Genomic DNA, 13,688 nt, shown 5'->3' on the forward strand with positions numbered 1-13,688 from the left:
AGGAATGTTTCAGGCGTGGCGGGCGTGACCCCTGGAATGCTTGGGGGTGGAAGGGTGAGTCATCCCTGCGAAGGTTCACCCGTCCCAGTGGGGAAGGAATCCCGGGGGTCCTGACAGAGGGCTGCCCAGTGACACCGGGAGAGTCAGGCCGCCCGTGCAAGGCCACAGGGAAGGGGCTCCGGGGTGCTGCCGTGTGCGGGGTGGCTTTTCTGAGATGGCTTGTCACCCGGAGCAGTGACCCACAGTGAGGCTTGCAGCGTGGGGAGCGGCCGGCCATGCTGGTCCACAGGTAAGGCAGACCTCTGCTCTCTGACCCCAGGCTCCTGTGGGAGGGCGGATGCCTCGAGGCAGACACACAGTTGGGCCACGCGGAAAGGCCCATGGGCCCTTCCAGCGACAACAGCGGGTGCAGTGCTTCCCGGGAGGTGGGGTGACTGTGGGGCAAACTGGTGCTGGGACCCCCCTCCCTTCCCACCTCCCTGAGAATATAGCCTTGGGCGTTCTGGCTCCAGCCTCTCCCCGGTTCACCGACCCGCCAGGGACCTCTTTGGGTGGGAGGGGGGCCTGGACCCCAGTCCCCTGCTGCGGTTATGGGAACACTGAGCCTCAAGGCACCAGAGCTGGGCAGGGGGACCGTACCTCACCGTACCCTGCACTGAGAGGACAGGCAGCCTGGGTCACGGGGACCAGGTGGGGGTCATCAGGAAAGACTTCCTAGAAGTGACGTCCAGTGAGGTCAAGGGGCCAGTGGAGAAGTGCAGGCCATCAGAGCTGTCCCATCACTCTCAGTGAGAAGCTCCATGTTCTTCCTGCTGAACTTGACTTTCAGAGGGTGGTACTTCCCAACCAGACCCCCCAGGGTCAGGAGAGGGAGCGCTCGCTTCTGCTGTGGGAGTAACAGTCTCACAAATGGCTCGCCTCCCGCCTGCACCCCTTCGGGTATCTGGTACACTGCAAGGTGTGACTGCAAGTGTGTGAGATGTCTGGACACCCCACCCTCGAAACCTTGGTGCAAGGGCAGCTGCCTCCCGCCGGAGCAGCAGTGCTGGCTGGTGTGATGGCAGCCACATTCTCACAAGGAGGCCAAGCCAGGCAGCTCACGATGGGAGTCAGGCATTTTGACCCCCAGTTGCAGGTGATCTTGGGGAGATGCCTTCAGGAGCTGCCTGGAAGGGCCTGGAGGCCTTGGCCCAACCAGAAGTGAGAGTTACAACCCACACCTGTCATCACCACAGTCCCCCCTGGGTCACAGGGACTGGCCTTGAAATGATAAGGTACTCCAGAGGTCATCTGCTTCCACGGCAGAGAACTCCCCGCCTGTCACACAGAGGAGAATGAGAGGGAGGCGGGCAGGTGCAGGGTGTCGGGGAGGATATGCTTCACCTGATGACCAAGAGGGCGAGTGACATCACTGCTGACAGACTCCCTCCCCAGCAGGGTGGAGGCTCTGTGGGAGCCTGCCCTCCACGGAGCCTCCTGGAGACGCCTCTCCCATAACTCTGTGTCTGTCACCACCCCCGATTTTTCATCCAAAGCAGCTGGCTGACCCACGCTTGCCCTTGGGTGAGAAATCCCTGCCCAGGTGAACCCTGCCTTGGCCTGCCCTGGAAGGGGTGTCAGGAGGGGAGATAGACGGGACGCTGGCTGTCGGCCACCGGGGTTCCTGGCTGCAGCCCCTTTTCTCGGTGAGAGCGAGTTCTGGGCGTCCACGCCCATGAGATTGCCTCCAGACTCCTCCTGACAAAGGCAGCTTTTCCAGAGCTTCTGGAGAAAGGAAGAGGCATGAGCTGCCTGCATTCAGCAGGGAGCTTGGAGCAATTCAGAGCCTCAGGGGCGTCCCTTCTGGAGCCAGGCCTGGGCCTGGGGCTTTCTGGGGTGGGGACACCTCTGGGGGACCCTGAGGCAGGCAGCAAAGGAGGTGGTGATGTAGCCTTTGATGCCCAAACTTCTTCCTTGCTGAGCCCTGTCTCTAGAGAAGAGAGGTCAGGCTTCTCTGAATGCCCAGACACAAGTCACTGTAATCACACAACCACGGGACCTTGAGGTCCAGAGAGGCCAAACCCCTCTTTCTGTAGAAGAGGAAGCCAAGGCCGAGAGAAGGCAAGTGCTTTGCCCAAATGCCGGAGCCAGGACCAATTCCAGCACCGCTAGGCGCCCAGGACAGGGGGTCTGCGCCACAGCCGGCAGCCCCGGTGGCCAGTTGATCCTCCGTGATGGGGGGCATGGAGAATCAGGGACACTGCCCCTCCTGTGAGCTGTTGGGGGTCACCTGGCTCTGGACAGAGGAGGTGGCACCAGGCAGGGACATCTGCCACAACCCAAAGCTGCCCCTCTGCTCTGTCTTCTCCCCCCAGCTCAGACGCTCCAGCGCTCACCCCCAAAGGCTTGGGAGTCTGAGGGAGCACAGCCGATGGGGAGGGGTGAATTGAGCCAGGTGGGATCCCAGCCGGACCCTTCCCCTGATGCTGGGTCAACCCCCTCTCCCTGGATCGACTTTCCCCAGGGGCCATCGCTTAGTACGAGTGTAGGACCACCCTTGCTCCGGACGCCCAGGCCATGGGGCCATGGTTCCTAGTCTAGGAAATGGGGCACCAGGCAGGATGTGACCTGGGGTACGGACGGCAGGACAGCCTCTTGGGCGGGGCCCGGCTGCAGGTTTTGAACGTGGGTTTACAGACGGTTGCGATTCAGTGGCTGTGGCCGAGGAAGGAAGGCAGACTCGGCATGGGACACGGTGTGAGCAAAGCCCCAGGCAGGTCACTGTCAGCCTCGCTTCAAGGGCAGCAGGACAGCGGGAAGAATTGGGCTGTCCTTTCGGGTTCCCCAGCCATTCGGTGAAGGAGCCTAGCGTCCAGGCTGCCTTCTGAAAACCAAAGCCACTTTACCCTTAATAAGAGTAATGACACTCTGTCCTCCCCGGAGCCTGTCATCTGTGGGCCCCCAAGCTCTCGGAAGACAGTTCATTAATCCTCACCGGGCCTTTGAGGTTGGTGGCCGCTCCCCCTGCAGCAGCTGGGGCACCTGGGAGATGCAGGAGGGGGCGGAAAGCTGGGCTCGGGGACCAGAGTCCCGCGTGGCGTCGGCCCTGGACCCTGCGGAGCTGCCCCGCGGCCCTGAGGCTCTGGAGCTGCCATGTGGAGCTCCGGGCTGTCGTCCATGAGTGGGAAGGCCATCCTTGTGGAACTCGGAGTTGTGATTCCCTGGACCAGGATGACGGGGGCCTGAAGCCCTCCAGGCCAACTCCTGACCTGTAGGTGTCTGCCCACCCCTGGCCACAGGGGTAGACCCCCAGGAAGGGGTCGGCCGAGGCCCTCGGAGCTGACCCTGCAGCCATCTGGCTGTGGAGGGCCGGGTGGAGAGAGGGAGAAGGTGAGCAGACGGCTGCTTCCCCGTCCTCCTCCTCCAAGGCCTCAGCCCTGGTCTCCGAGGGCCCCGGGGCACCAGATACAGAGGGGACGCCGTGGGCAGGAGGGCTGTGGGGAGCGAATGGCCTAACGCTTGCCCCTGTCCTCAAGGTTCCATGTATGACGGCCTGGCCGACAATTACAACAGCTGCGGGACCACCGGCCGGAGCGGCTACTACTCGAAGTTCCAGGCGGGGAACGGCACGTGGGGCTATCCGGTAAGGAGCGGCTTCCCGCAGGGTGTGGGCTCAGGCTTCGTGGAGGAGAAGGCGTGTCCTGGTCGCCGAGACAGCGGTGCGGGATGGGAAGGGTCCCCGAGGGGAGGCCCCCCAGCTCTGACGGGGTCCGTTTGCTTGGCCATCATTTCACACGCGGCTCTCACTGCAGCCTCCTGTCTGACTGGATATTTCTGAATGTCTCAGATGAGAACATTTTAGAAAAAGCATAAAGAAAACATCATATTAAAAAGAAAAGTCCATTTCCCAATATATCTGATTTGATCATAGATTTGAAAGACGTTTGAATTCTCATGGTCCAGTCATGTATAGGTTATATGTTTCTAGAAAAATCCCGAAGGAACCCTCTCCTCAGTGTGTGCTGATGACCAAGGATGTGTGCCCAGGGGGGAATGTGGCTTGAGTTTGTAAGTTGGACAAACCCGCGTTCAGATTCTAGCTGTGTTACTTACTGCTGAGCATGTGACCTTGGGCAAGATTATTCTACCTCTGGGTCTCAGTTCCCCCACATGTAAGATGGATATAACAAAGTCTACGTCTGGGGATTGTTGTCAGGACTAAACGAAATAATGTGCATTAAAAAAAAACCTGATTGGGCTTCCCTGGTGGCGCGGTGGTTGAGAGTCCGCCTGCCGATGCAGGGGACACGGGTCCGTGCCCCGGTCTGGGAGGATCCCACATGCCGCGGAGCGGCTGGGCCCGTGAGCCATGGCCGCTGAGCCTGCGCGTCCGGAGCCTGTGCTCCGCAACGGGAGAGGCCACAGCAGTGAGAGGCCCGCGTACCGCAAAACAAAAGAAAAAAAAAAAAAAACCAACCTGATTACAATCATTCTTAAGAATTTTTTTTTTAAATTAGCATGAGTAGACATTATCCTAGATCCTTTAATCCTGGCCCTGTCACTGTCTTTCTGTGTGATCTCATCCCGCTATGCCCGTCCGCCCATTACTGAACAAATATTTCTTTAGCCCTAGCTCTCCATCAGGCACCAGGGCAGATGCCCTGCTTCAACCACACAAGCCCACGCAGGAGTTTTCTTCTACTCCACAATCGGGGTGTCGGGCTAGGTGACACCCAGGTTTCCTCCCAGTCTGCAAATCCTGTGACTTCCCTTTCATTTTGCTAATTCCAACATTAGCCTGTATTGTTCTGGAAATCCTTCTGTGAGGCCCTTCAGGCCTGTGCAGCTGGGGATAAAGGCCGCTTCTCCGTGGGACTCTGGGCTCCGTCCGCTTGGGCCTCAGGTTTCAGCAGCTTTCGCTGTGAGTCCACATTGCTCACAGATGTCGGGGTCCTGGGCAGGAGAGAGGTGGGAGGTTTATGAGTTAGGTGTTCCTTGCCATCCACTCGATTCCTTCCTACATAAGGTCTCACTGGGGCTGATTTGGGAGGATTTGTCTTTCGTCGCAGCTTTAACTAGGTTTGCTGTGAATTTAGTTCCCTCCGTTTTTCCCTATTCTTAATGTCAGTTGATACCCTCAGCGCCGATAACTGATAAATACAGTTGACTGAGCCCAGTAGGCGGGCAGACCAGGCATAGATGTGAGTAAAGGGCTTTGACGGAGAGACTGATGACCAGGCAGAATCTGAGAAGATGACTTCGTAATGCCCGTGAAAAGGATTAGGAGAGACCCAAGGAGGGGCAGGTCCCTGGACGGGACCAGCAGTCAGATGAGTAATCGTGCTGACCGCGCAGATGTTCTGTGTCTTTACAATGTTGCGTTGCCCAATCAGAACTTGGCGCTTGGGTTCCCGCCCTGGGCCTCTGGCTGCTCTCTGACTCCGTGACTTTAGATCGAGCTCTGATTTCTCTGGGTATCAGTGTTCTCATCTGCGCGTGCTTCACCTCCACTCAGGGGTTGACGTGTTACATTAACCGGGATGTGTCATCAGATGAGGGGTTGCTACATGCGGGGATCTGTAACCAGGACCTGCAGGGAACTCGTTCTGAGGGCCTTCTTGGGAGAGCCTGTGTGCGGCTGGGTTCAGCGCTGCTTCTGGTCCATTAACTCGATCCTCACCGGCTCCCAGCTGCCCCTACACCCTCCCTGTGACTGTTTTCTGACGCCCGGTGAGAATTCCCTCCTTTCCCGAACCCCAAGGCCCAGCCCTCGTCGCTCCTTCTCTCTGCCGGCGGGATTTCAGAGTGACTCAGTCAGGAGCTGCCTGGACACGTGTCCCGGCTCGCTTAGCTCAGGAGGGGCTGTGGGACACGGGGCTTTGGTGGAGGGAGGCGGATGGGTGGAAGGATTGCTGCTGGAGCCGAGCACGTCAGCCACGATGGCGGAACCGCTAGTCAGGACTTAGGGGAAGGGGGGCAGGGGGCAAGGCAATAGGGGAGCCATGGGATTTTCCCAGGGATTGGCACAGCTGAGCCAGGGGAGTTCAGTGCCCCCCCCCCCAAGAAACGAGCGCAGAGGGCAGGGAGAGGGAACAGGGCCCACGGACCCTCCTCAGAGTAGCCTCCATCTGCCCTGGGAGGACCGCAGACAGATCGTTGCTAAGCTGGAAGAGTCCAGCTGTGCTGCAATTGCCGGAAGTGTTTCTGGAACCTCTAAAAAAATTTTTTTTATAAAATATAATTGTTGTTAGTGCCATTTTAGCGGCCATCTAAGAAAACCAGCCCCATTTGTGTGTTGTCAGGACCTGTGTTTGAGCGGAAATGATATTAAGCCCTCTGAGAGCCTCACTCCTCAGACTTGTCTTGTTTCAAATATCAGATCAACTTCAAATAACAAAGATTGGTCACCACTGACGACGTATGTTATTTAAGTATGCAAAGGATCTGTTCTAAAAATGTTTAAAAAGCAGTGGTGGTACCTTATGATGTTACCTTATATTCTAATTCAGCAATAGTCTTTTAATTTAAAAAAACAGATGAGATATATCTCATCCTACCATTTATAATCTATGATCACTTATATCACAAGATAAGAAAATGGAATATAGACGGTCTTGTCATAGAATGAAACAGAGTTAGTCTGACACACAAAAAGCATCAAGGGGCTTAAGGAAAAGAAGAACCGGTCCCGAGAAAGTCGTTGGCCAGTCGTTCTCTATCCTCTCCTGGTCCTCGGAGACCGTATCTGCTGGTCAGTGACGCCCAGAGGCCCAGGGAGGAGCAGGTGAGCTGGTGCAAAGGGTGGGGCACATCCAGCCCTGTTTCTCAGATGAGCAGACTCAACTCTTCTGTCCCAGTTCTCAGAACCAGACTCGGGGACTATGTAGGGACCGACAAGGTTGGCATTTCATAGTTGAGGACACTCAGGCCCAGTAAGGACAAGGGTCACATGGCTGGTTAATGGGAGAGCAGACGAGACCCCTGGCCTCCTAACTCCTAACCTGATGGAGTTTCCTTTCATTGCCCCAGACATTTGCGCTCTTTTGTTGGGCATTTTATGGGATGTTTTCTGGTGTTTTTTTTTTTTTGCAGTCTCAATATTTTAAAACTATAGCATGTTCTGGGGACTTGGAACAGACGCATGAGTTCAAATCCCTTCATTTCCCCCCTTCCGTCCCCCAGCCAAGCCTACTCTTTCCTTGGTGAGTCAGCCTCACACAAAAGACGCAGGGCAGTGGCCCCTTTTTCCTTCCCAGACTCAAGCTGGAGCCACTCAGCTGTGGGGGTCAGGGTGGGCTACCAATTAAACATAAAGAAGTGCAATATTTGCGACATACTGATCCTACAGTGTTACTTGTTTACCTGATAGTCAAATGTAACTGGGGGTCCTGCATTTTTATTTGCTGTATCTGGCGTTCCCCAGGTCAGGGTGTATTTCCACCCATTCCCTGTAATAAAAACAAGACTCCCTAAGTGCCCCTATCCTAGGTTGGGGACCGAGGCAGAATTACTTTAGGGGAGCAAAGGGAGGCTGACGGCCCCCCTGAGGTCCTTGTACGGGGCACTTTGAACATGTCCCCTGGGTCGGCTGACAGCAGGGTGAGGGAGGAGGGAGCAGAAATCACGGAAAGCACGTGGGTTTGTCCTGATTGACGTTGCGGCAGGTGGACAGTTTAGCGTCCAGGGAAGGTTCTGGATTAAGAGGAGGGTCTCCCTTTCCACCGCCTCCAGCCCCAAATGGTTTTCCTATTTACAAATCAAGAAGCACACCTAGAGCGCTTACGTCCCTCTGGGCGTCACGTGGAGTGAAATGTGCTTTGGTTGTGGACGGGCCTAGAGCATCCCGCCGGGAGCCGATCCCATGCGCGCAGCAGCTGGGCCAGGGTATCCCGTGGGGGCATCGTGCTGAATCCCTCCACCGTGCTCTGTTACACCAGCCCAGTGCTCGGGGCGGGGGCAGAGGCCAAGACTCCCCGGGAGAACGGCCAGGGGAAATTCTGCCTTCATTCTGGCCACTGACCCCATTTCTCTGCCTTAATCCAGGGTTCAGGGAATTCCCCTGTGGTCCAGTGGTTAGGACTCCGAGCTGCCACTGCAGGGGGCACGGGTTCAATCCCTAGTCGGGGAACTGAGATCCTGCATGCCGCACGGGGAGGCCAAAAAAAAAAATTATTAAAAAAAATCCAGGATTCGCTAGCAAATCTTTCTCCCAGCCTCTTCTCAGCTGTACTTGCTTAACTGATGTGTCAGTATTTGGTGATCCCATCACGACAGGGTCTCCTGGACCACGTGCTGGGGACCCTATCCCTGAGGGGGACTGGTCCTGCCCACCCCAGACCCAGAGACACCTGGGTGGCCCTCTTCTGTAGATGAGAGGGCTGAGGCTGTGCACAGCTCCGTGGGGCGTGGGAACCCAGGCTCTGGCGAGCCACGTGTGTGCAGGGTCTGCAGGTGGCAGGGCCCAAGGCCGAGGGGCTGCCGGAGAGAAAACGGCAGGACTCTAGCCCTTGAAGCAGAGAAAGGTCCCAATAAACACAGACCCCTCCCATGGCAGGTGGTGTGGAGGGACCAGCCCTGGGCCCTCAGCTAGCTGGATGACCCTCGGCAAATTCTTAACCTCAGCTGCTTGCCCATCTCTGAAATAGGTGAGAATTCCTATCTCGAAGGGCAGTCGGGGCTGTAGATAGGACACACCCGATCGGGTAGGAGGCCTGGATTCTGGTCTCAGCTTGGCTGCTACAAGCGGAGGGAAGGACCCGGCGGGTCTTCACCTCCTGAGACCTTTTCTCATCCACGGGGCAAGGCTGTTGGACTAGACCTAGCCAAGGACCCCTTCAGCCCTGACTTTTCAGGGCTCTGTGCGGCTTGAGAGCTTCCTCTGGACAGCTGCGGGACACACAGCCTGGGCCTCACGGTGGTCTCCGGGGCCTGCAGGTGGGTGAGGGCTTCTGCATGACCTCCCCGCTTTCATCTGGGCACCTCCAGGCGCCGGGGAAACAGCAGGCAATTAATCCTTGCAGCAGGATGGAGAGCTGGTAGGCCCTCATTTCCTTTAGCTCTACAGAGGGGAGGCGGGCCGGTAACTCCCACTGCTTAAAAACCCCGCCCCGCCTCCGGCCCTGCTCCCCTCTCTCAGCTGGGTTCTCTGGCGGTGCCTGCCCTCTGTTTGGAAAGTCTGGGGAGAGAAGGATGGAGGGGACGCATGCTCCTGCCCTACGAAGAGGGGGTGATCGTCGTGCTTGCCAGCCCGGCGTCCCCCTGCCAGCAGTGACTCACCCCCACCCGGTCCCGCGGGCCCCGGGCTCTCGCCCAACGAGGATGCTGCTGTCGAGGGACAGAATTTGTCCGAGACAGGAGGCGAGGGAGTGGGGGCCGCGGGCCGGCCCCCCGCCCAGGCTCCCTCCTGTAGGAGCAGCGCCCGGCTGGGCATCACTGAGGCTGGAGACACCCCCTCTGTTCAAACTCATACGCCCATGTCGGGGTGTCCCTCGGAATGGCCATGTGCATGGGGTGGCCCTGCTTTCTGTGCCGGACGATCCTGCTGGCCCCAGGCTGGAGCGCCCTTCTGAGCCGCTTTTCACCGAGGGCTGACTCCAGCCTCTTGGAGAGGCTGCTCTTCCTGGCTCAGATTTGGGGGGGGCAGGGACTCTTTAGAGACCAGGGGTGAGGTGGAGGAAAGGCCACTGGCCTGGGCGTGGGGCTCCCCAGCACTGCCCAGCGACCGCTGCTGGCCCTCCATCCCTGCCGGACCCCAGGGGCACCATCAGACTGTCTCCTCGGCTCTGACGTCCTGTGTTGTATGTCCTCCCTGGGGGGAGAGGAGTCGGCACTGCGGGCAGGTGAAGGGGGAGGACCCGGCCCGCAGATCAATGCAAGCGGAGTCCCAGGACGGGCTCCAGGCGGGGAGCGGGCAGAGGGGTGCTGCCAGGCTTGGAGCTGGGACCGTAGCCCCTGGGCCGTCCTTTGTGAGTGCTCACAGGCACGGCATCGCTCCGAGAAGGGCAGCTCCAGAGGCCAGGCCCAGGGGAAGGCAGTCACCTGTCACTGTCCCCGTTGGTGGACCCTCGTGGGGGAGGGAGGCAGGCAATTGGTCGCAATGTCCAGAGAGACGTGTCCGTCCGTGCAGGGGACTCAGTGTGGCCACTGTGTGGTTGGTGGGTGGGAGCATTGGGCTTTGCCAGCCCTGGACAGTCTGCAGGGGCCCCTCCCAGATGGGCTCGGGAAGGAGTTCCCCCTCCTCTGAGAGAGGACTGAGCCTGGTTTTACATCTTCCTTTGGCTTTAATCCACCTGTCACTTCCGGTCAGCGTCTTTCCCCAAGAAGGAGGCTCCCCTGTGATCTGGCTTTGTTCCCACCTTCCTTCTCACACACGTGTCACAGTAGAGCCGCTGAAACTTTGAGGGAAGATTTGAAGAATCAAGGACAATTGCAAACTTCTTTATTTCGCTCCAGAAGAAAATTAGTGAGTTTTAGTTTTGCCTTTTTTTTTTTTTTTTTAACTCCTGACAAGAACTAATCTACTGAGCCAACAAGACTTGAAAGCCCTAGTTACACTCTAGTTAAAAACAACTAACAGGGGACTTCCCTGGTGGTGCACAGTTAAGAATCTGCCTGCCAATGCAGGGGACACGGGTTCGAGCCCTGGTGCGGGAAGATCCCACATGCCACGGAGCAACTAAGCCCGTGCGCCGCAACTACTGAGCCTGCGCTCTAGAGCCCAAGAGCCACAACTACTGAGCCCACGAGGCGCAAGTACTGAAGCCCACATGCCTAGAGCCCGTGCTCCACAACAAGAGAAGCCACCACAATGAGAAGCCCGCGCACCGCAACGAAGAGTAGCCCCCGCTCGCCGCAACTAGAGAAAGCCCGCGCGCCGCAACTAGAGAAAGCCTGCGTGCAGCAACGAAGACCCAACGCAGCCAAAAATAAATAAATAAATTTATTTAAAAGAAAACAAAAGCAACTAACAGACGAGACACCAGCGTGAGAGAGGGTGTGTGTGATGAAATGCTGGGGTTTGCAGCACGAGCTCCTTAACCCTCTCCGGGCCTCAGTCTCCTGGTCTGTCATCGGCGGGTGGCACCAGGTGACCACCCAACCTTCTTCCCTAGCAGCAGCCCTGGTCCCCAGGGTCCTGGAGGTCTGGGGACGGAGCCCTGGGGTTCTGGGTTAGCAGGAAGTGCCGGCTTTGCCAGGACCGCCACCTTCACGTTTGGTGGGCTGTCAGTGGGAGGAAGCCCAGTCCTCAGAACCCCTTGAATTACGGAGCGGTTTGAACGTATACAAGGTAATCCTGTTTCCACTTCCCAACCTGATCCTTCCACCTTTGTGAGATCTGGATGGGTGAACTGGTTCCTGTTATTCCGATTTTATTCGCAGGGAAGTCAGGCTATGGAGAAGTGCAGGGGCTTGCCCGGGAGGTACCTCACAGGTAGACTGGGCAGAACTGGGTCCAGAGCCCAGTCAGCTCTGCGTGGGGTGTCGGGGGACACGAGGAGAAGGAGGAAGAGTCAGGACCTTGTCTCCTGCCCGGCGGGCGAGCGACAAGGGCTCCAGAGCCGGCAGGGAGGAGGGGCCCTGAAGGAGGCCGCCAAAACAAAGCCCTGGGCAGGTCGTCCAGGGCCTCTTCTGGTTGCAACTGCCTTTTGTCACCAGACTCCGCTGACAAAGGCAGCAGCCTTTCCCGTAGGTGGATGAGGACCTCACCCCGCCCTAGGGTGGGGCTCAGCCTCCCCCGCCCAGGGCCCCGCCCTGGCATGCCTCCACCAAAGTCTTCCAGCGCAGGAGAGCAAACTTAGCTGAAAAGGAAAATCCAGTGGGGCGGGGGTGGACGGAGGAGGTGGAGACGCAGCTGAGGAGGGGTGCAGCTTTGGGGGCTCTAGCAGGGGGCACCCCCCACACAGACCTGCACAAGGGCGTGGCCCGGAGTGGGGGTGAAGACAGCCTCCTGGGTTTGTTCCGAAGCTCTGAGCTAGGCTGGGGAGAAGGGCGAGTGTGACTCCAGCGGGGCTGAAACGACACTAAAAGTCAGAAGCCTTACAGCCCTGGCTCTAGTTGGGGAAACGGAGAGGCTCAGAGAGGTGAGGTGACTGCCCAAGGCTGCACAGCCACTCAGGGTAGAACCAGGGCTAGAACCCGACCTCTGGGGCCCCTGCCCTGTGCTCCTGGTCACACTGTCACAGGAGGGGACCTTGGCCACTGCAGGCAACAGAGTTTCATCTGATCTCTGCTGTCAGAGGTTTTACAAAATCATCACACCAGCTATTTACTCATTTTTAATAAACTTCCTTTTAAATTTCAGTGCTTTCATTTTGAAAAGAAACTTTGTATCAGTAACTTGAGAGAAAAAAAAGTATCCTTTGCCATAAAAGAAGGCTTACCATAATTTAGAATCAATAACAATAAATAGAATGGAAACAAATCATTGCTTAATTCCAAGTGGGTAAAAAGGCTTTTTATCTTTCTGCTCAGAAGGGAGGTTGGCAAACATTAAAGACACATCCAGGTGGCTCCCCCTCCCCTCACCGGTGACTGCCCTGTGCCCAGCTGAAGGCCTTTTTGAATGGAGCATGTAGATCTTTTTCTTTTTTTAATATTTATTTATTCAGGCCGCGCCAGGTCTTCGTGGTGGCATGCGGGCTCTTCGTTGTGGCATGTTTTTTGGTTTTTTTCTTAGTTGTGGCATGCAAACTCTTAGGTGCGGCATGCATGTGGGATCTAGTTCCCAGCCAGGGATGGGACCCGGGCCCCCTGCATTGGGAGCGCAGTCTTACTCACTGGACCACCAGGGAAATCCCTTGAATGGAGCATTTAAAGATGAGGTTTCCGGCCAAGGTCTGTGGCCCTCTGTACTAACCCAGGGCCTGCCGGGCACCAAGCCCTGTAGGATCAGTTGCTCCTGGGGAGGGTCGGTAGGAGACCCCAGGCTCTCCCCATCTCCCCGCAGCCCTAAGCAGCTCTGGGAGGCCCACAGAGCTGGGGGAAGGGCGAGGTGCCGTGGGGGAGGCGTGGAGGGAGCTGGGGGGCTCGGGGCAGGCCCTCCTCCCTCTGACTGCCCCCGAGGCTGGGAGGGAGGTGGGTCAGCTTCTAGAGCCCAAGAAGCTCAGGACGACTCGTCTCAGTGCAGAGACTCCGGGCTCGGCCTCAGTCAGTCTTGACGTGATGTCCTGATTTCTCAGGGCAGCTTGTGTGCACCAGCAACGAGCATGGGTGCAGGGCATGGGGGCCCGCGCTCGCTCCTCCATGCCTTCCCTCTCGAGACCCCCCCGGCCAGCCCTGCTGTGATCACAGGCCGCCTCGCCCGTAGGCATCTCTCGGGACAGAGGGCCTTCCAGCCAGGCTCTGTGGGCAGTAGAGCCTTATCACGTGTCACACGGCCGGTCAGCTGCACTCTTCTTAAACGTTCCCCACCATCGGGCAAAGAGGAAGAGCCGGCATCTCTTATGTCTGGGGCTCTGGGGAGGGGTTTCTAGGTGAGGGGGCAGTGAGTAGCCCGAGGTGGTAGTGGAGCCTGTCCTGCAGAAGCTCTGGGCCATTTAGACTTCACTCACGTCACCAGAGTCTGGTGGCCACGAGGCTGGAGGACGAACACCGGGAAGGTCAGAGCCCTGGGTCCTGGTTCAGGGTCTACCCCGTCTTAGCCTCAAGTTCTCCGAGCTTAAGAGGTGCTCTCAGAGAGAATACAGATGCTGCTGCCTGTCCCGGCGCCT

At 57.6% G+C, this 13,688-nt stretch overlaps 1 protein-coding gene across 1 annotated transcript in view; it reads left to right on the top strand.

The window, feature by feature from the left end:
• Positions 1 to 13,688, top strand: part of PKP1 (plakophilin 1) — a 43,287-nt gene that overhangs the window by 5,711 nt on the left and 23,888 nt on the right. The window contains exon 2 of the mRNA XM_059998830.1: positions 3,516 to 3,622. Coding sequence (XP_059854813.1) covers positions 3,516 to 3,622 — 107 coding nt within the window. The remainder of the gene's footprint in view (positions 1 to 3,515; positions 3,623 to 13,688) is intronic.

This window comes from Delphinus delphis, chromosome 1, assembly GCF_949987515.2.
Source record: "Delphinus delphis chromosome 1, mDelDel1.2, whole genome shotgun sequence".
In the NCBI taxonomy this organism is placed as follows: domain Eukaryota; kingdom Metazoa; phylum Chordata; class Mammalia; order Artiodactyla; family Delphinidae; genus Delphinus; species Delphinus delphis.